Source organism: Rattus norvegicus, chromosome 4, assembly GCF_021556685.1.
Source record: "Rattus norvegicus strain SHRSP/BbbUtx chromosome 4, alternate assembly SHRSP_T2T, whole genome shotgun sequence".
NCBI classification, from domain to species: domain Eukaryota; kingdom Metazoa; phylum Chordata; class Mammalia; order Rodentia; family Muridae; genus Rattus; species Rattus norvegicus.
The window spans coordinates 172439901-172461893 of NC_141537.1; the positions used below are offsets into that span (position 1 = coordinate 172439901).

The 21993-nt window shown below is 46.2% G+C and overlaps 1 protein-coding gene and 1 long non-coding RNA gene across 6 annotated transcripts in view; one reads left to right on the top strand and one right to left on the bottom strand.

Annotated features, from left to right (window-relative positions):
* Positions 1 to 21993, top strand: part of Ptpro (protein tyrosine phosphatase, receptor type, O) — a 210925-nt gene that overhangs the window by 186402 nt on the left and 2530 nt on the right. For all 4 annotated transcript variants that reach the window (XM_087659074.1, NM_017336.2, XM_087659078.1 and 1 more), the window contains 6 exon segments: positions 5428 to 5518; positions 7016 to 7092; positions 7906 to 8040; positions 8284 to 8406; positions 13134 to 13288; positions 16069 to 16204. In XM_087659074.1, the coding sequence (XP_087515200.1) occupies positions 5428 to 5518; positions 7016 to 7092; positions 7906 to 8040; positions 8284 to 8406; positions 13134 to 13288; positions 16069 to 16204 (717 nt within the window).
* Positions 5892 to 20577, bottom strand: LOC120102421 (uncharacterized). Of its 2 annotated transcripts, XR_015686235.1 has the most exons (4): positions 20493 to 20577; positions 10568 to 10629; positions 7740 to 8524; positions 6300 to 7090 (listed from the first exon to the last, which is right to left on the bottom strand). It is a non-coding gene; the product is annotated as an uncharacterized LOC120102421 (long non-coding RNA). The 2 variants fall into 2 exon arrangements; XR_015686236.1 differs by lacking the exon at positions 20493 to 20577 and having other exon boundaries at positions 5892 to 7090; positions 10568 to 10702.

Here is a 21993-nt window from a genome sequence, read left to right on the forward strand (position 1 = left end):
AGAGCTGACCCTTTCCTCATCCCCCTTGATGGTCACCTGAACACAAGCACACAGGGCAATTCTATTGCGCTAACCTGCTGCAGACGGGCCCTCTGCTCTTTCCCCTTCCTTTGTCTCCCCTGTGGACGCATGGCCTATTGGCACAAGTCACTCGCCTCGAATGCCCAGTGTGTTCCAAGGCCAACACTAAAGACTGCCATCTACTGACAGTGCTCTAACTCTAAGAGCAGCACCCACTCTGTTTGCTTGCCTTACATGATGACACGGTGACTGTGTTCTTCCAATCTGAGGAAAGCCTCCCCTCGTTGGCAGTACTTGAAGATGAGGCCCTTTGGAGGTAATTAGGCTAGACAGAGTGATGGAACAGGGAGTCTAGTGGTGAGATCGATGCCTTCACAAAAAGAGAAACTAGTGAGTTTGTCGTCCTCTTCTTCCCCCGAGAGTCACATTGATAAGACATGGGCATGCACAGAGCTGACAGCTGCTTACAAACCAAAGATTAACCAGGAAATCTATATGGTTGACATCTTGGTTTGGGGCTTTTGAGCAGTGATGATGAAAAATAATACCATCCTTTGGTTAAAACCACAACTCTGTGGTGTTTTGTTATGGCAGTGTACACACACACACACACACACACACACACACACACACACACACCCCACAGAATACATGTTTGTACTTTCTTTCTCTAGAGTTAGGTGCTTCAACTCTCTCTGGCCCAACACAGACTGCCACTGGGCTTGGTGACTATATTAGGCCCCTAGCAAGTCATCACAGTAGTCTTGGCTTAAAACAACAACAGATCTTCGTTCTCCAAAGATTGTCAGATTCAGGAACTGAATTGAGGAATCGTCAGAGCCTCTCTCTCTCTCTCTCTCTCTCTCTCTCTCTCTCTGGAGCCTCCAAGGAGAGCAGTTGCCTACCTTGTTCCGTTTCACGTGGGCCCAAGTGTTTCTCGACGGCAGCTACCTCAAGCCAGACTCTAATCAGTCTTGACATGCCTTCCCATCGGGTAATCCATACAGAGTGACCTACCCCACAGACTTTTACAAAAAAAAAAGAAAAAAATCACACTCATAGGTTCTGATATGACCACAGCTCCTTGGCAAACACCATTCAACCCATGGAGACGATATCTCAAATAAATAAATAAATAAATAAATAAATAAATAAATAAATAAATATGATTGATTATATTAGAAGCAAAACCAGGCGATATCTTAAATAAATAAATAAATAAATAAATATGATTGATTATATTAGAAGCAAAACAAGGCGATATCTCAAATAAATAAATAAATAAATAAATAAATAAATAAATAAATAAATAAATGATTGATTATATTAGAAGCAAAACCAGGCAAACAGAAACTTGAAAATGATTTACGTGGCTTCAGCCCATCACCCCTACACTTTATCGTAATGAAGATTTAAGCCTCTGCTGTTTCTGTGTGGTTAGAGAGAAAATCCCTGCAGAGTTACTGAACTGGAAACTTGTTTGATTTTCCACTCAGTGACAAGCTAAATTACAAAGCCTCCCCAGTACGCACTGCTTGGCTAATTTGCATTTACGGTGTTCAGCCAATTAAGCAGCTCTTACCAACTCAGGGACGGCAGCCCTGGATCTCAGGTCTCCTAGAGAGTCAGTTTACACGTGCTTAGCCCGCTCTCCGGCCCTGGTCTGTTTCCAAGGTTCCTTTTGTATCTGAGGCCTTTTCCAGTTGCTTTTTAGTCTGTGTCCAACTGAGGAGAGTTGTGACTCTGTCTGCACAATGGGGAAGAAAGGAGTCATTATAGACCCAAGCCAGGCAAAGCGAAAACAAACACAACCGCACCGTCTTTGAATGCTTCACCATTGGTGTTCCCAGGGCAATGTTGGCCTTTGTTGAGTTTAGTAATTCTATTTGGTAGTGTGTACACCAGCAAAGGATGGAAACGTTCTAAGACTTGTTTTGGGCATAATTAAACTTATTCTGAGGCGTCTTGAGCTGATTCCAAAAGACCTATCCTTTCCAAGCGGCACGCACAACTAAGGAAGGTTATTTTGAAAAATTATCTCTTTTGGACAAGTTTTCCCTTATGGTTCTTTCTAAAGAAAGTCCACTTGTAAACTATCTTAATCAATGGAACAACAAAACACCACTTAAATAAGCTCATGATTGCTCTAATTAACCTTGAAAAATAATGCTGATTTGGGTTAAGTTTTCCAAAACTGGACATGTTTTGTGCGTCCCACAAGAGTAATATAGCAAACCACTGGAAAACCTTGAGGAGAAACCTGTACAATTACAATGGCAATTTTCGGCTTTAAGGGCACTATTGGTACAAAGGTTTTATCTGGAATGGGGAAAAAATTAGATTTGTGCTGAATCACCTCCTTGGCAGTTTGTCTTCAAGAACGACTGACTTCCTCGTACCCCAAACAGTGCAAGATTTTGTTTCTCAAGAAGCCAAAAATGATGAAGCATCAACAAGAAAGAAAAACCTAGGCCACTGAGGTTGTCTCAGCCATGTTGATGGCAACTGGGCAGGCCTTTATCAGTTGACAGCAAGGACCTCCAACTTGAAAGAGGCCCAAGACCAAAGGCTGGATGCCTGCAGCATGTGCAATTCGAAGACTGCTTGAGTCAAGACGCCCAGGATGTGAGGGTCTCCCTTCCTCAATCAACGTCTCTTCCCTTAAAAATCTTTCAGAGCCCCATAAGTTCCTTTTCCAGACTCGTTCTCTAGCTTCGGATTCCTTAAAGTAACGGTTGAGAAGAGACTTGAAGGGTGAAACTTGTATGCTTTGCTGCATCCTTTGGGACTAGGAACAAAATTACCTTGGGCAAAGTGTGAGTACTCCAGAGTTCAGATCAGAGTGTAGGGGCCTTGCAAGAGGGGTAACCTGTAATCGCAGCACTCAGGAGGCAGAGACAAAGCACCTTCAGGGCAAGCTGTGAGCTAGCCCTGACAATTGGCCTAGTCAGAGACCGTGGCTTGACATGATGCGGTGAACCATTAGGGAAGCCACCGTAGTCCTCTGCCTCACCACACAGGCACACCCCACATACATGCCAGCACACCATTACACATTCACGCACACATACACACACACACACACACACACACACACACACCTTACACATGCGCATGCAAAAAAAAAACCCTGAACTCATTAAGTGTAAGCAAAATAGATGGTTTCTATGGCAACTGGTTCTTCGGCTGTCTGAAGAAGCTTATAGAAACGACAGTAAAGACAAATACCGAGGGGCTCTGTAGCACACACACGCACAGAGCATTCCCTTGCACTGACGCACACATAAAATAAAAAACAATAAGAATACATCTTGGAGTGTTTCCGGATATTGCTAGATTTGCTCCTTTAGATATACAAGCCCAGAAACTACCATTCCAGTAGACCATAAAGTAGACTTCTAGGTGATCTGGTTATATGCAACCTCATTTTCTTTCCGTTTTCATATTTTATTTTAAATAATTTTATTTCTCTTAGATATTTTATGTCTTTACATTTCGAATGTTCCCCCCTTTCCTCCCTCTCCCATACCTCCTCTCCCCTCCCCCTGCTTCTATGACGATGCTCCCGCTCCACCCACCTACTCCCACCTCAAAGCCAACATTGGGCAAACAATCCTTCACAGGACCAAGTGCTTTTCCTTCCATTGATGCTGGACAATGCCATCCTCTGTCACAAATGTGGCCAGAGTCATGGGACCCTCCATGTGTACTGTCTGATTGGCGGTTTAGTCCCTGGGAGCTCTGGTGAGGTCTGGTTGGTTGATACTGTTGTTCTTCCTATGGGGTTGCAAACCCCTTCTGCTTCTTCAGTCCTTTCTCTAACTCCTCTATTGGGTCCCCTTGTTCAGTCCAATGGTTAGCTGCAAGCATCCTCATCTGTATCAGCAGGGCTCTGGCAGAGTCTCTCAGGAGACACCCATATCTGGCTCCTGTCAGCAAGCACTTCTTTGCATCCGTGATAGTGACTGGGTTTGGTATCTGCATATGGGATGGATTCCCCAGGTGGGGCAGTCTCTGGATGACCTTTTCTTCAGTCTCTGCTCCACCCTTTGTCCCTGTATTTCCTCCTGTGAGTATTTTGTTCTTCCAAGAAAGACGGATACAGCCACATTTGGGTCTTTGTACTTGAGCTTCATGTGGTCTGTGGATTGTGTCTTGGGTATTCCAAGCTTTTGGGCTAAGATCCACTTATCAGTGAGTGCATACCATGTGTGTTCTTTTGTGACTGGGTTACCTCACTCAGGATGATATTTTCTAGTTCCATCCATTTGCCTAAGAATTTCATGTAGTCACTGTTTTTTTGGTTTTTTTTGTTGTTGTTGTTGTTTTTTGGTTCTTTTTTTCGGAGCTGGGGACCGAACCCAGGGCCTTGTGCTTCCTAGGTAAGCGCTCTACCACTGAGCTAAATCCCCAGCCCCAGTCATTGTTTTTAATAGCTGAGTAGTACTCCTTTTGTTTTTTATTAGACACAGGGGGATAAACAGCCGAAATGTTTCTCACAGTCACTCTTTTGAATGGCATGGTTGTAAGAAAAACACCAATGCCTGCTGTGGTAGGGGCTGAGGTACAGATAACCGACAGGCCAGTAGATGTCCATCCGGTGTGCCGCCTTCCACTCTAGGGCTGCCTCCTCACTGATGATTCACCTTTATTCTTCGGGTCCCATCACCGGCATTTAGAGGCTGTTCACCCAATATTTTATACTGTGGAGATTGCTTCCTACTCCTAACCCCACTGTCTCACAACTTCTTTGGGGGCTCATTTCTACGAGAAAACAGATGCCCATGCTTCCTCATGGTTTATGTGAACAGCTCATACACGAGCTGCCCTCCTTGTCATAATCCTGATCTGTGTTTTCATTCCCAAGCCTCCCACACCCCATCTCCCACGTAGATCTTACTTCTCTGAGTAATCTGTGAGAAGCTCGAGCTGTTTAGATGGCAGAGTGAACTGTGCTTCACTGCAGCTGTGCTAACAAACTACCTTTAGGGTTCAAGTCCCTGCGATGCTTAGCTTTCTCACTCACAGGTACGTGGTTTCACTGGAGTGCTTCTGCTTCAGGCTGTGGGTATCCATCAGGTTGTCTCCTCACCCTGACATCAGCAGCTTTGCTGCCCATGGACTCTTTCTGTTGGTGGTAGAGGTCAGGAGAAGAAACCAAACTAAAGAAGCCCATAGTGAACTTCCAATTTCACCCAAGTTCTACCCAGATTCATTGACTAGAGCGAGCTGACAAGAGCGAAGTGGATCGGCTAGCACGTCCTGCCCTTAAAAGAAATTGCTGCCTTATCAGCTGACCAAGGGCATGTTGAAGTTTTATCCATGAACAGAGTCCAAGGTGAACATTAAGCCATCCAGTTCTGCACTGGGTACAGAAACTTTGAACCTGTTCTCTCTTGTTTGCAGGAGTTGAAGTTGATTGGACTGGATATTCCACACTTTGCTGCAGATCTTCCGCTGAACCGATGTAAAAACCGCTATACAAACATCCTGCCGTGTAAGCTGATCAATAGCCCTGACCCCAGCCCTGTCTCTTAAAGGTCAAAGCTTTGCTTCTGCCACTCAATCAGTCTCACTATTTTCCCGCCAGACTCAAGTGTGGTCTGAATCACAGGGCCACCACCGAGTCTTCCCAGACCTGGCTGGCACATTGGTCTTACCGGGTGGAGGTGGGGGTTTATTACACCTCTTCACATAAATTGCATCTGAGCATTCGACCCTCCCTACCACAGACAAAGGACTCCCGGCAGCCAATGACTGCTAAGAAAGGGAGACTTGATCTTCTGGGAGTGAGCTCCCTATTCATCCAATTCCAAGTCAGATAGTCCACAGATGTCATTTACATATAAGCAATACTAAATAAACTGAGCAAGTTGTTCTTACATATTTATATAGGTAACAGTAATAATCAAAGGAAACGAGTCCATGAATTTGAGAGGGAATCCAGTTGACACCTGGTCACTGTCAAGAACCAGAGACTTTCCTTATGAAACTCAACACCATAGAGTAAACACACACCAATAAAGAGAAGTTTGAGGATGAAGTTAGTAAGATAAATCTGAATAAGTGAAAGGAAAAAGAACAGGGAGAAATAACCAAGGTAAAAAACCGAAATCAACAAGGCCAACAATAATACTATTTGATACACGATCGAGAGCGAACCGGGATTAGGGCTGGTAAGTGATAGGAAGAGAGTGCTACACTTCGGTTTTATAGAGACGAACAGGGCCGGGGAGTCTAAGCACACTGTGAGGACTGTAGTTAATGACACGTGTGGAACCCTGAAAGGTTTATAATGGAGTGGGCTTTACGCACTTCCACACAAAAAGAATAAGTGTGAGATGACAGATGCTTCTTTGCTTAACTCTAGTAGTCCTTTCTTAATGTGCAGGCGGGTGGACATGCACACACACACACATACACACACATGCACGCATGCACACACACATGCATGCATACACACATACACACACACACATGCACACACACACACATACACACACATGCACGCATGCACACACACATGCACGCATACACACATACACACACACACACACACACACACAATCATTTACCTTAAACATTAAATTTCATGTCCAGCAACAAAAAGAATTAAACCAGTAAGTGTCATAATAACTTCGAAAAGGCCCATGTGACTTCCGTTCTCTGGGTGAGGTAGTGGGTTCCTCGGATGTCGCTGCACGAGAAGGCAACCATAAATTTACGTTACGTACTATAGCTTCCCGTATGGTCATAAAGATATTTCAGTTCCTGCCTGAAGCACTTGCAGCTGACTCTTCCAGAGCTGGAAGAGCTGAGGAAGTAGTGGCTGGATGAAAGTCATAAATTATCGAATGGAGGCCCTAAGACAACAGTAGACGGCCTCCCTCCTCGGCCTTCTGTTTAACTTGGTATCTGACAGAGACCGACACAATCGTTTTGCCTTCCATTCCGGTTTTTTTTTTAATGTGTCTTTTCTCTCTGGTCTTCATAGACGACTTCAGCAGAGTGAGGCTGGTCTCCATGAATGAAGAAGAAGGAGCAGACTACATTAATGCCAATTATATTCCTGTAAGTAGAAATAATAATAATAATGATAATAATAATAATAATAATAATAAACTAATCCAAAGCTCAAAACCACACAGACCAGGCACTGGAAGGCCGTAGGGGCTAAGGATACATGAAATGGAGAAGTGGCAGCTGCCCCCACCTAACAACTGAGGGCCAGGAGCTGTGGGCACTTCCTGTTGCTCCTATTCAGAATACAGGATGCAATGGCTCTCACCCTTCCTAATGCTGCAGCCCTTTAACACAGCTCCTCGTGTTGTGGTGACCTCAACCATAAAAATCATTTCATGGCTCCATCATCACGGAAATTCTTCACCGTTATGAGTCATATGTGAATATCTAACATGCAGGATATCTGATATGGAACCCCTGTGAAATGGTCATTTGAACCCCACAGGGGTCACAACCCACTGGTTGAGAACCACAGCTCCCTGTGAGAGACTAGAGGAGGGAGGTCATGGCACTGAAGGGAGGGCCTCTCCCCTGTGTCTAGACTCCACAGTCCAGACTACAGCTGCACACCTGTGCACTTAGAGCAGCTGAGGTAAAGAGTGCGGCTGACGTGAAAAGGTGTGGACATGATTGGATAGGCTTCTAACAAGCAGCGCTTAAAACCACACCAACCCGTATAAAAGCCCTCTGGTTACCGCTTTCATGATAAGCTGAAGGAAACATTTGATAGGTGTGTGATCCTTTGCCAACTTCCTCCATCAGCAGGATGTCAGCCGTCCTGGCAGGGTTAGAACGCCCAACAGCACTCAGGGGGCAGTGACGCTGGCTGGCGAAGTGTTGACGTTCTCACTCTCCTTTCAGGGCTACAACTCACCTCAGGAGTACATTGCCACCCAGGGACCACTGCCGGAAACCAGAAATGATTTCTGGAAGATGGTCCTGCAGCAGAAGTCTCGCATCATTGTCATGCTCACTCAGTGCAATGAGAAAAGAAGGGTGTGTACCTATGTGCCTGAGGGCCGGTTGGCCATGCCTGCCCCGTTCACAGCCCTGGGTGTTTGTCCACTGTCAGGAAGGGGGACTGAAGGTGCCTAGTCTTCACCTTCTCCATGGGCCTGCATGTTTTCTTTGGAAAGGAGGGGATCATTGCTGCCCTGCAGTGAGCACAGACTGTTTCTTCCCTGGTTACTTCTTGGCTCCGCTTTGTCTTTTAAAATGGTGGCGTTATTGTTGCCTCAGGTAAAATGCGACCACTACTGGCCATTCACGGAAGAACCCATTGCTTATGGAGACATCACCGTGGAGATGGTCTCTGAGGAAGAACAGGAGGACTGGGCCAGCAGACACTTCCGGATCAATTATGTAAGTTTCCGACAGGTTTGGGGAGGGTGCTCTCCATCTCTGCATCCCACCAATACCCCCACACACAAACCATCACTGGGTAAGACCGTGAGCGCTTCAGGCTCCGTCATGCTGCTACCTGCAAGAGACAAAGGGCTCTGACTTTCAGTACAGTTACTCTCTATTTCTATCAAGGGTGATTTGGATGCAATGCTGTCTTCAAAGGCCAGAGGAGATGAAAGGAAAGTCTGCATCAGCCTGTCTCAAACTAGTGCAGGGCTGTTAGCCACAACTGGAGAGAGGGAGAGAAAGAGAAAGAGGGAGAGAGGGGGAGAGAGAGAGAGAGAGAGAGAGAGAGAGAGAGAGAGAGAGAGAGGTGTTCTCATCACTTGCATTAATCAGATAAGACAGACAGCAAGCTGTGTGTGGGAGGCACAAGCACATACTCAAATTAAACGTCAGGACTGAGGCTTGCTAGTTAGAATTTCGTTCTGTGAGTTTCAACGTCTAGACCTCCTTAATTCTGGTTCCATGTCTCTCTTCAAGTTAAACAGAGTCCCGGAAAGATCCGTTTCCCTTGCCTTGCTTCTGTCTCTGTGGACAAGTCTCTAAGCCCAGGCTGATTGTGTCTGCGCTAGGCTCCAGTGTCGGGCTGCATGTCAGAACGCAGTCCGTCATAGCAGTCCCAGCCTGTTTCCTCGGTGAGAAACATGGGGTCTGGGACAGATGCTGTTGTTCTCAGTCTCCTGTGTACCCAGATACTGGGGTACCACTGGGAGTTGGGAATGGGAGTCTGAGGGTCTTCATTCCCACTCAGGGCATTTATGTGCCAGGAAGGAAGGGAAAGACAGAGAGCCAGAGGATGGGGGAAGAATCCGGTTGGTTCTGAGTGAGTGCCGAGAGTGAGAGCAGAGTGACTAGAAAAGAGAAGGCTTCTCCTGAGATGTAGGTGTGTCTCTACAATAAAGCCCCCACCCCCAGCAATCCTTGATGAAGGAGATGGTCCTCCTTCCTTGTCCAAACTGCTTTATTTGGTGGTGGATGTGAATGCCTGCATCTTACTTGGGGTGTACCAGGGATTAAATATCTTTTGCCGGAAGGAATATCCAGGAAGAGAAGCTCATTGGCTAAACACTCAGGGCCTACTTAGATATCTCATTAGCATAGAGAACTCCTGTTTTTTATCTACATGACCAACTGTCATGCTCTTCTCAGTGGGGTGTCATGGTTATGTGTTACAGATCAGGTAGTTAGGCAGGGAGCTGACCCCATACCTGCCGTTCTCAATTTTGAGATTTCCGCAGGGTTTGGGCCTGCTCGACCTTACCAGTTCCTCTGTCTGGTGGCACGGTCCACTTGCCCCACACTCCAGTACTCACTTCAGCCAAAGCCATCCTATAAATTTGCTCTTTATAGATAAATGTCCCATAGATATAGTTCCTACTAGTGTAGTCTGTTGAGAACCCTACACACACACACACACACACACACACACACAAGAAGGAAGGAAGGAAGGAAGGAAGGAAGGAAGGAAGAAAGGGAGGGAGGGAAGGAGGGAGGGAGGGAAGGAGGAAGGAAAGAAAAGAAAGAAAGAAAGAAAGAAAGAAAGAAAGAAAGAAAGAAAGAAAGAGAGGAAAATCCCTTTCCCTTAGGTGTATGACCAAATCCAGGCACACCCCAGTGAGAGTGTAACAGGCTGTTCCTTCTGTCCTATTCTTCTGAATTGTCCAGCTCGTCCTGTTCTCTAGGCCGGACACTCAAATGCAGTGTCCCTCCTTTATCCGGCTTTCCAGGTCTGAGGCTTTCAGCTCCTTCCTGCCTACCTCAGAGCCCCTGTGCACATGCCTCTCTCAGCACACTGTCCTCACAGCTTTCTTTCTTCTCTTCCTCTCACTGGATATCATCAGTTTCACCAGCAAGCACTCTGTTTCCATGGAATGAGCGAACCGGAGAATGAACTGTTTCAAAACTAATAGAGCACTGCTCGAGTCAACAGATTGCCTACCAGAGGCGATATTTCACGATCTTAACGCCATTTAAACTGAGTTTACTTTCTGGGCTGTTTCAGCAAGGAAGCCAGTACAAGCTGGTAAAGAATAGAAAACAGTTCTTTCCCAGGTTTGCATCTGGGAACAGAAAAACAAAACAAAACAAAGCAAACATACAGCGTATGTTCTCCTACCTGCTCCCTCCAGGTCTAGAAGAGGCTTCTCGTCCTTGCTCTTAAGCTACGTCCCCATCCTTCTGTGACAAACGAGAAGAGTTTCAACAGCAGAAACAAAGCAATAAACAACAGTGTTTGCCTTTAGGGCGGTTCAGAGGTTACAGGCGTCTGGTGCCCTCTTTTGGCTGTAAGCTTGGTCAAAAAAACATCAATCTGTCTGAGTCAATCTTTTCCTGAGTTTTTGTTTACACCCGCCCTTCTTACTTTGTTCCATATTGAGATGTGTAAAGTTCCCGGGTATCTTCTCAACAAGATAAAACGTGGAGATGAGAAAAATCAGAGTAAGAGAATTTAGGATACGCGGGTCAGATCAAACAGGAGCGTTTTCTCATTTAAACAAGGAAAATGGTGGCAACACCGGCTTGCCACTGCCCAGTATGTGGAGACCGGTGTGACTGAGTAAATATCACCAACTTACCCATTCCTGTGGACCCTGAGCCTTGCACACAACTGAAAAACCTGTTGCCAGTTCCGTGGTCCTGCCTCGGAGCCCTGGGGAGACCAGGGACAGTCTGGTGGTTTCCTTCAGTTTTACATCCACTTGTGTTTATTAGCCGACTGCATTTTCAGACTGGCTGCACTGGGATGTGACCATACAGGGATGGTAGGGCCATCAGCCCGCAGACAAAGCTGGCTTGTTTTGTGAGCCTTTCCAGACGAGCCAAGCTAGCTGATGTCTAACTTTGAACACCCATGGTGTCGGACGAACACTTGCTCTTCCGCAGTTTATTATGGACGGGTTACTCTGAACACTTCGTGCTGCCTGTGGGTGGCAGGGTGGCATACGGTGCCCAAGGACCAGTGGGCATAGCTGAAGAAACGGGGTTGTTACTGCTATAAATCTTACTATGAATTTGTACATATTATTTATATTAAAATCTACTTACAGAGATGCAAACTCTGCCTAAGACTGCTCAGCTTTGCTCCTCGAGGTTCATTTCTCTTTGCTTCCTGAATATAAGCTTGGGCTCCAGACCTTCCAAGGTTCTTGCTAGGATGTTCTACCCTCTGAGTGGATTGTAGGGTCTTTGCAAGTTTGAGGAATGAACCAGACAGTTGAGAAGAGCCTGACGTAGGAGCCAGCCTCACAGTTAGTAACAAGAATACCATTCTTCTAACTTACAGAGACTAAACGGTGTTGATCTCGAAGGATCCTTATCCTGGTGCCTATATATCTGGCTCAAAGAGAAATTCAGTGCCTGGGCCAATATGAATAGGATTCATATACTATTGGGGTGACCACAGACACACACACACACACACACACACACACACACACACACACATTCTGTATCAACCACCTATGAAGGTGTGTCCCTGTGTTCTCAATTGCTAATCGCTCCAGCAGCTCCAGGCTGGCAGGATATATAAATGTTTATCACTTCCTCGCCTGCCCAAAAAGGAAACCTAGCTGCCTTGGGGGAGGAATCTCTCCCACTATGCACGCTAATAGCTTTTTCTGTGTGAGAAGGAAGTGTGGAAAGTGAGGAGAAAACAGTTGGTGGCCGAGTTTGGGCAGAGGGAGAGACTGCTCCAGCAAACCGGCAAACAGCCTTACACTGTTCAGATGTCTCCGAGTCTACATTGTCAAACCCCACGGGGTGCCCCCCAAATCCCCACAATAACACACAAACTGACTTACCTTAGAGCAAAGTATCCAGGTGACTGAGCAGACGGAAGCCGGCGCTAATGACCACACAGTCATTTGGATGACTGATCTGTCGCACGCACCACACCACCCATCGCTCACCTGCTCTGCTTAGTGTACGTGGGCCTGATACCAGCGGTCCTTTTTAGATATGAGAAAACTGAAGCCCAGGGAGTCTGTCTCGGACCAGGTTTCTCATCTCAGATCTCAGAGGAGGACTTCTCAGATAAATGCCTTTTGCGGTTGTTTGAAAAGTGTATTTCCGGTAAACGTGCAAGGGTCAAAGGGTAGAGCGAATCCTTCTATGGCTACGGATGCAGCTGGAATCGGACTCCAGTCAGACCCGGGGAGAATGCTGGGGACAGGAATGCCACTGTGGTGCTGCCCGGTTCGGATGTCGAGATGGATTATTGCTGGGTGGTGATACAATCTTTGCGATGCTTGGGCACATGAAGGTGACCTCTTAAGAATTTCCCAGGAAAGCTCTCTGAGTGAGGGACAGGATTCTCCTGTCAGAGAACGTGATATGCTGGGGTAGCAGAGAGCTCTAAGTAGGACAGCAAAGGTAGTCTCCAAAACTGTACTGCGGCAGCTTCTAACTGGCAGAGTCAGGATGCCACCCAGTCTGCGTGAGCTCTCGCTCTCAGCTACTGGCTAACAGATACGGGTTAACCTATGTGTTAACCACCTCTTCCCGCTTCACACGGCTACAGCTGACCTTTTCCCTCGGGACCTGATCAGGACCAGGCGGGCGCTCAGAGATGGGTGATCAATAGGAGAAGACGGTAGCTCCAGCTTGGTCTTCAGTGTTGGCTCTGGCCACGCTTAGTGTAGATGAGGTGACTAACACGTGCTCTTCCGCATCGCCCACCACAGGCTGACGAGGCCCAGGATGTGATGCACTTTAACTACACGGCCTGGCCAGACCATGGCGTGCCTCCAGCAAATGCTGCCGAGAGCATCCTGCAGTTCGTGTACACTGTCCGGCAGCAAGCCACCAAGAGCAAAGGACCCATGATCATCCACTGCAGGTAACCTCGGCTGGCATTCTCTGTGCGTTGCCTGTCTTACCGTTGGGACGAACACACCCGGCAATAGCTACTTTAGGAAAATTGGCTGAGTTCAAGGGTTTAGTCTGCCTTGGTGTGACGTCAGGGTGGTAAGGGGTTAAGGCAGCCACGTCAGGAAGCAGAGAGTGATGAGTACTGGTGACAGCCAGCATTCTTTTTATTTAAGCAAAGGCTGCAGCCCATGCTACCTGCCTTCAGGTCGGGTCTTCCCACCCCAGCCAACCTATCTAGAAATGAATGCCCTCACAGCATGCCAGGAGTTTGTCTCCTAGGCAAATCAGGATCTGTTGACAATATTAACCACAACAAACAACATGTTTTTTCTGCCCGTCAAACCCTGATCAGGTTTGATCATAAATGGTTACTTTAAGGTATGAACTTAGTTGGTGTTTTGCTATAAGCGCGTCTTACTTATCATTAAGTTATTTCATAACTGTACTCTGTAGAATACAGTTTTTTTAATGTGCTCTTTTTTGAGACATAATCTTGGTTTGTAGTCCAGTCAGGCCTTGAACTCACTCTTTAGCCCAAGTTGGCCTTAAACTTGCAGTGATTCTCCTGCCTCAGCTTTCTGAGTTGCAGGGATTACAGACATGTGCCGCTATGCTGAGCTTAAAATACTATTATCCCAACTTTTTTTTAAAAGCAAAAGAGCGTGAGAGAAATACAAAGATTTACAAAGGTTGATTCAACCAGAGCATAGAAAAAATAAGATTCAAATCTAGATGCGTGAGTCTCCAAAGGTCAGGTACCACGTGACATCACCATCGGAATAGATGTGGCATGAGAAATGCAAGGTCAAATTCTACAAAGCTTCTCGTGGCTCAAAACAGCCTGAAAAGCCTTGAGAGAAGGCAGATGGTGAGAAGACATAAAAATACTTGGTGTATTAGATAAACGTGGTTGTGCTTCAAAATCGCATCTGGAAATTCAGAACCTAAAATAAAATGGGACAAATGGCTTATAACGTTATTTCAAATCACAAGTCATACTAATACTAATTCCTCTGAATTAGTATGAGGAAGTGTTTCCCCTGACGTAAACCTTGCCATCCCACAAATGAACACAAAATCCACCCCACTGACAGGATGTTATAAAACGGTTATATAGGCTCAAAACTTTTAGATACATACCAGAGGCAGGAGTGGAGTGGGGGATGTTAGGGGACACAACTATCCCATTCTGAGCAAGGACCTTTCAAAGATGGGGATTAGCACTTTGTCTTGGTGAGCTAAAATGTTCGTCTTTGGTGTTCTCTCTCTCTCTCTCTCTCTCTCTCTCTCTCTCTCTCTCTCTCTCTGTATGTTCTGGTGAGGTATGTATATGTATGAATTATTATTGTGTGCACATATGTATGTATGTGTACACATATGTGTGTGAATGTACATGTGTATTATGTGCACATGTATGTGTGTGCACTGTGTATGTACATGTACACGCACATGTGTGCATGTGTTCTGGTGAGCTATGTATGTGTATGAATTATGTGTGTGCATGTATGTATGTGTGTGCACATATGTGTGAATGTATGTGTGTATTGTGTGCACGTGTATGTGTGTGTACTGTGTGTGTGTGTGTGTGTGTGTTCAGAACCAACAATGCTTGTGAGCTGCTACATTACTGTTGAAGGAGCTGGTCCTTCTCATCTGCCCAACTTAGACTTTTGTGGTTTCAAAGCATGTTGCTGAACATGAGATTACCCTCAAAACAGTTCTCCGGACAGAAAGCTGCTTGCACCTGTGGGGTCAAACTCACACTCCCTTCACAGCTGCCAGCAGGTGCCATGCGGGATGTGACTTTACAAGGTCACATTTGGTGACAGATCATTTTATCCGAGAAGCCCCTGGAGAGGGGAGTTATCTAACAGAAAAGGCAAACTGGGCTCTGAACTCAAGGCTTTTAGTTTCGGGTTTTTTTTTTCTCCTAGCAAATTCCACATCTAAATTGGCTCAACTGTCTCTTCACCCAAGATGTCAGTGTAATTTAGAGTTTGGAGCCTTTTGGCTCTGGGGATGGTTGGCAGCAGAACAGAACTGACCTGAACAGGCAGGACTGGTGTCTATGTGCGGCTAGCAATACCAGTCCCTGTCATCCATACCCTTAGCACTGGGGTTCAGGCACTGGATGAGAGGAGTTCGACCTCAAGGTAGTTATTCAAAAGATCAATGGGAGATTTGTGCGGATTCATGGCTGAGTCAGTAGAGAGACACGTGTCCTGTCTGCCTGTCTGTCTGAGGTGGTGAGCTGACCATGTAACAAATGCCTATGGCCCCAGAGCTAGGGTTAGGCAGTGGGGTTGTCAACTAAACCTTCGAGCTGGGTTGAGCTGGGTTCCAGGAATAATGTGTGTGGAGCTACCCCTGAGACAGGAGGCTGTTAATACGCGTCCATGCCTTAAGGGGAGAATGAACCATCTGCCTTGGAGTGTTCAGTGTACGGTCTTCATTTTCCTCCAAAAGAAACCAGAGAGCCCAGGGCAGAAATAGTGCCCTCTTTCTTTCCTCTTTAAAGAATAAACAGTGATGGTCAAAAACATGTCATCTAAGCAGCGCCAACCACCACAGCTTTCTCAAGACCCAGCTAAGTGCAAGGCACTGTGGGAGAATAGGTTCCCCTTTCATCGCTGTCTCTCCACTTTAGAGATCTTTCGGGTGCATATCAGAGGTAGAAGCGGGGTGATGGTTTCCAGGGGCGCAGAAGCCCAGTGTGACTCACATGCCATCTGAACCCTTCTTTTGCAGCGCGGGCGTGGGACGGACAGGCACCTTCATAGCCCTTGACAGGCTCTTGCAACACATCCGAGATCACGAATTTGTGGACATCTTGGGGCTGGTGTCAGAAATGCGCTCATACCGAATGTCGATGGTACAGACAGAGGTAGGAACTGAACTGATTGCGTGCTTAAATTTGCTCTGGAAGGAAAGCACCCCATCACCCAGCTTTACGTTTGAAATCAGCTGTCTCAGCGTTTCTTACATCTGTCTCCCCCATTCTCTCACCGTGTAGATTTGAAACTACCCCATTCCAAATAAGCAGGTGTCAAGCTCTCAAAAGGCCATGGTGTATATAGTGACTGACTAGACTTGCCTGGCTTCTAGGGACGTGGGTCATGTGGTGCGCCTGCAATAGAATAAAACCCTCTTTGATCAGTAGGGAGTTCACTGAAGGGAGCGGTCAGTCTGCATAAGGAGGACTGGGGTTTGATTTATATTTGAGGTGACAGACCGGTCAATAAGCTTGCCATTGGGCTTCTTCCTCCATGCGACTCTCTCTTGAGTCACTTCTGATATTAACCATTGGTTGAATTTGTGGATTCTGTCTCTTTTGGTTTTAAGGATTTCTAGCCCCCCAATCTACCACATTAATTAAATCAACGGTTCTCAATCTGTGGGTTGTGACCCTTTTGGGGGTTGCAGATCCTGCATATCAGATATTTATGTTATACTTCATAAAGTAGCAAAACTACAGTTATAAAGTAGCAATGAACTAATTTTATGGTTTTGTGCTGCCCACTGGCAACAGCCAGCGTACACCTGTGTGACTGCAAAAACCCAAGTACAGTGGCTTTTTTATAATCCAAACCACTGGGCTATTAGTGACTCCCTGGCCCCAGGGCCACAGAGAGCTTTTCTTGGAGAAGCGTGTGGGAGGAGAATATTCTGGACTAGAACAAGGTCAGGCCTGACTTCTCTCTCCCTCACCAGAGATTGCTTTAATCCCTTGTTCTTCCTCCTGCAGCTTCTGCCAAGAACCACTAGATGTCAGTATAACTCAAATAGCCTGGAGGGTAATTGCAGTCTCTCCAACGAGGACATTTACTAGTCTGTTTCTCACCCCCACGCCAGACCCATCTTAGCAAGGCTTGGCAGAGCCGTCCAAATGTATTCCTTGCCAAGCTGCTTCCAGGTCACGGCAGTTCTCTGCGCTAGTGACTCCTTAGCAAACATCTGAATGACAGTTAGGAAGCATACTCCGGGCAGGATGTTGTCCCTTTCAAAGAAGCATCTTTTTGCAGCAGATGGCAACTCTCATGGAGACACAAAACTGGCAAGGCTGCAGCAAGTAAGAGACTGCAGAGTAACCAGCCATAAAGGGGAAGTGTGAGGCACACCTCTTCCTTTAGAGGGTCAGGGAGCATCTTGAGAGAGGGGCCAGAAAGATTACAAGAACCAGAAGCAGGAGATAACGCTAAGCAAGCATTGTTTTCTGAACACAGCAGAGCAGTTGACGGAAACTTGTAGCATGGTAACAACATGCTCAAAACCTGAACGAGATCAAGCCAGACAAATTCCCAGCATGGGGGCGGGGCGGCATTGGGGTGCTATTGACGACTGATGACCTTTGGGGGAGAGGCAGGCAGTTTTCTACAGGGATGCAGGGCTTGGGGAACTACCCCACAATTTAGGAGATGTCCCACACCTATGTACATACAGACAACACTGAGTAGACTCCGTAGGTTTGAGAAAAATTTAAAAACAGAGCATATGATGTTGGAAGGGGGGAAGTCGTAGGGGGATAAGGGAGGGAATGAAGGCTGGATTTGAGCCTGAAGTTTTGTTTTTTTACTTCTGTAAACACGTATCAGGATATGCAACAGAACTGTCTCTGTTACATATATATGTAATAGACATTTTACAAAGCATATTCTTATGTGATGGCAGTTCTTAACCTGTGGGGTCTCTATAGGTTAAGGTGGCTGTTGGACCAGCCTTTCACCAGGGGTCACCTCCAACCATCAGAAAACACAGTCTTTACATCACAACTCATAACAGCACCAAGATTACAGTTATGAGGTAGCAACAACAATAATTTTATGGTTGGGGGTCATCGCAGCACAAGGAACCGTATTAAAGGGTCCCAGTGTTAGGAAGGTCGCCATCCCCTGCTTTATGGCATGTGTAAACCCCGTACTTCAAAGCACATCTTACTCTAAGCATCCTGTTTGATGAAGTGCGGGACTTGCTCCCTTAATTTGCAACTTTGTAGCTGCTGATCTAAGCTGGTTACTTTGTTACTTTTGATATGTTCACAGCCACAGAACCTTGGTTGTTTTTGTTTTTTTTGTATTTTTTTTTTTGTTGTTTTTTTTTGTTTTTTTGTTGTTGTTGTTGTTGTTGTTGTTGTTGTTGTTTTTGGAAAGCTACCTTTGTGCACACAACTCCTCTGGCTCCCTCCCAGTCTCACTGTTTGTCTTCGGGGTGATAATCTCAGAAAGCAGACCAGCCTCTGCCGCTTCCTGCAGGCCAGGAGGCTGCTTTGCCTCACCCTTATTTTTGGCCACGGTTTTACTTGTCTGGCTTCCTTCTTTACAGCAGTATTTCTGGTTGACTTCTCCAAGAAAACAGTCTTTTTGAAAGGCTGCTATTCCTTCCCGGAATTGCTAGGAGATCCAAGGGGCATAGGTCTCTCAGCTCCATGGGTCTCTCGGCTTCCTCCCTTTCCCAACACCCCCAGCTTTACCCTTGAGTTCCCTCAGGAGTCCTCAACCGGCACCTTCCCAGTTGTTTATTTGTGTCTGCTCTGTCGGTTATATCTAGAACATCTTGTTCACTTGCCTTATTTTTTTCCCCGTTTCTGCATGCCCCCCGGTCCAGCCTGTGTTTTCTAATACAAGTTCTTTTATCTCGTGTTTGTCCTTCAGCCCACTCACATTCAGATCCTGCTGCCTGCCAATTTACTTGGTTAATAAGTAAGGACCAAAGAACGAAATGATTTCTCTTGCACTTGTCAATCAAGCATGACAATAAAAAGGACAAAGTCAGTCTCCAGGGGAGAGCTGGTCTTTCTGTACACAATCAACCCCAGAGCCGAATAGCGTAGTTCTCCCCGTCTTTGGTTGATAGTTCTCCACACGCCCACCTCCTAGACTCCATCACATCCTGCTGTCCCCCGGAAATGGCGAAAGTGACTAATTCAAGTAGCCATGGCTTCAGGGTTTGCCTTGGGATCGTCACAATCTACCTGGGCAGTCCATTTGATGAGGCCCTTTCTCAGCCAACCAACTACACATCAGGGCTTCTCCATCCTCACAGAGAGAGCCTGGGAGGAGGTGAGAGCCCCCGCTCTGGGACTTCCCAAGTCATGTCACCTCTTCAGAGTTTCCATTTCTCATCTCTAAAATGTGACTCACAGTTGCCATGTGTTGCCATAAAGAATACAGGAGCTAAGCCAACAGGATCCACACAGGTACTCAGAATCCACGGCCCGAGACTACAGATGGCTGGGACTCCTCCCTCCTCTCCAGGACTCTGCTCTATTCTTAGCAAACATTTTGCTTGTTTTTCTTTCAATCACCTCTCTGGGGGTCAGTTGGGGCCTTGCTTTGAGCAGATTGTCCTCTCCACGGGCAGCTTGGCTTTCTCCAGGCATTACGGATGTATCTATAGATAGTCTTGCACTCACTTTCCCTACCTGTATGGTTCAGTCATGGCTCTCTCTCTCTTTTTACTTTTGCTCAGTTTGTAGTTTGGCTTTTTTTAATTAGCATATACCAATTATATGTAATAATTAGATGAAGATATATGTAATGATGAGCTTCATCCTGCATCTATAGACATATGTATAATGTATTTCACCTGCTCCCCATTACTCTTTTTCCCAGTCCCCTTTAGCCTCTCCTTTCCCCATCACTTCAGCTTTCATGACTCGATGTGTGCATGCAACCCAGTGAGTCTAGTTGCACTGCTTTGAAGAGCACGGATGAGCCCTCATTCACAGGAGTGTGGTCAACTCGCCTGTGGCAGCAGCACTGAAGACGTGTCGTGCTTGGTTTTGGTTCTGACACAAAGTTTGGCCACTGGGCAGCCGTGGAGCAAGAGTCCAGACCAGAGCCCTGTTTCCAGCATTCACATGACCCCAGAACTAATGGGGTGTTGTGTGAGGACCATGGTGGCTGGCTCAGTGTAGTGAGATGATAAGAGAACTGGATTTCTCCAAAAGTTATTGAGGACACAGAGCTGAGGTTCCAACCAGCTGTGGCTGGAAGCATTTGCTTTTAGCCTTTGTCTGAATCTGTTTGCACACGGCTGCTTAAAATCCTGGGGTCGTCTCGGCTGCACTTTATTTAGGGGTCATGTTTAATTGTACCACTAAGAATGAAACAGTTGGAATAAAGAAGGAGAAAACCCATGAAATTAACCTAATTCGTGGCACAGAGAGAACCAACCTTAATGTCCAGGGGATTCTTATCTCAGCTTCCAGCCATGAACAGCTACTCACGAGCGCTTATGTGCTACACGCATGCGCATGCGTTTCTGTGAATTTTCACATAGCACATCAGTGTGCAAAAAGTTCTATGATACACGTATGTCACAGACCATCCAAAACTTCTACATTCCGTTTCAGAGACTGCTTCCTGACACTGTTTTCCTGTGTGTACAACATTAAACATTGTTCCTCATTCCCTGCTATCTGTGTCTGTTTATAGTACTTTATCTACTGGAGCTCTGGTTTTTCTCTTCTTCATACTATTATCTGTATCCACACCACTTATTCACTTTATGTCTCCAACGATAAGAAGTAATGGCTACCTTACTATACTCAAAATTATCACCGAATCTTCTTTCCCCTTTCTTTATCTGTGCTCAGTTCATAGATGAAAAGCCCCCATTTTAACTTATTTTTTTCTCTATTCAGTCTTTATTTATTCTCTGAGACATGGCCTCATCATGCAGCCCAGGCTGACATTCAACTCTTGCCTCAGCCTCTGTCCTCTACTACTGATATGACTGTGCCACCCCATCAAACTACTTGGCCACTATTTGCATGTTTTAATATTCTCTGTATTTGCTTCAGAAATCACTGGACAACTGTAAGCTTCACAAATTAGGAAGAGAAGACACTTTCTGTCTCCCGGGAGTGATTCATATAGCGGTTGTCTGTCTATTTGTAGGCGTTCCTGGTTTGTGAAATCTTTCAACAAAAACCAACTCTTTGGCGCTGTGGAGTAACTTCGAAAGCATCTCCCTTCCAATGTGCTTCTCCCTAAGCATCTCCCTTCCAATGTGCTTCTCCCTTTCTATTGCTTATAATTTCAGGATCTCCTTTTATAATCAGAAAGGAATTAACCTGTTTTTTCCTTCCTGGTTGTTGTTGCCGTTGAATTCATACTCCGGGAGTTCATGTCAACATATGACGAGGTGGGAAATTTTTAGTTTTCCAAGTTCACCAAGCTGCATATCCGCTGCCTTCAGGACTGCGATGTAATGATCTGCCCTGCACAGCAAGTTCACCTTAGGAGGCTGGGGGCTGAATACCTGGAATTTGCTAGAAGAGTAGCTCCTGAAGGTTATTATTGTCACCAGAAAGGACAATGGCTTCACTGACGTGACTAATTACCATCTCTCTATGAGTATCAGATCACCACATTTTACACCTTACATCCGCACAGTGTTCAGTATACCTCAGTGGAGCTAGAGAAAGAACATCAATGGTGTTCTGATGTATGGGACATCGGAGGTGATGACCCAGCGGGTAAAGGACTGGCTGCACAGGCACAGTGACCTGGGTTTGGGACCCTAGCACTCACACTAAAGGCTGGATATCAGAGCACTGGCCTATATTCCGGGTGCCAGGAGGAGGAGACAGGAGGAGCCTCAGAGCTTTGCTTGCTGTCTGGTCTTGCCAAATCGGCAATACCGTCTTCAGTGAGGGAGCTTGTGCCACAA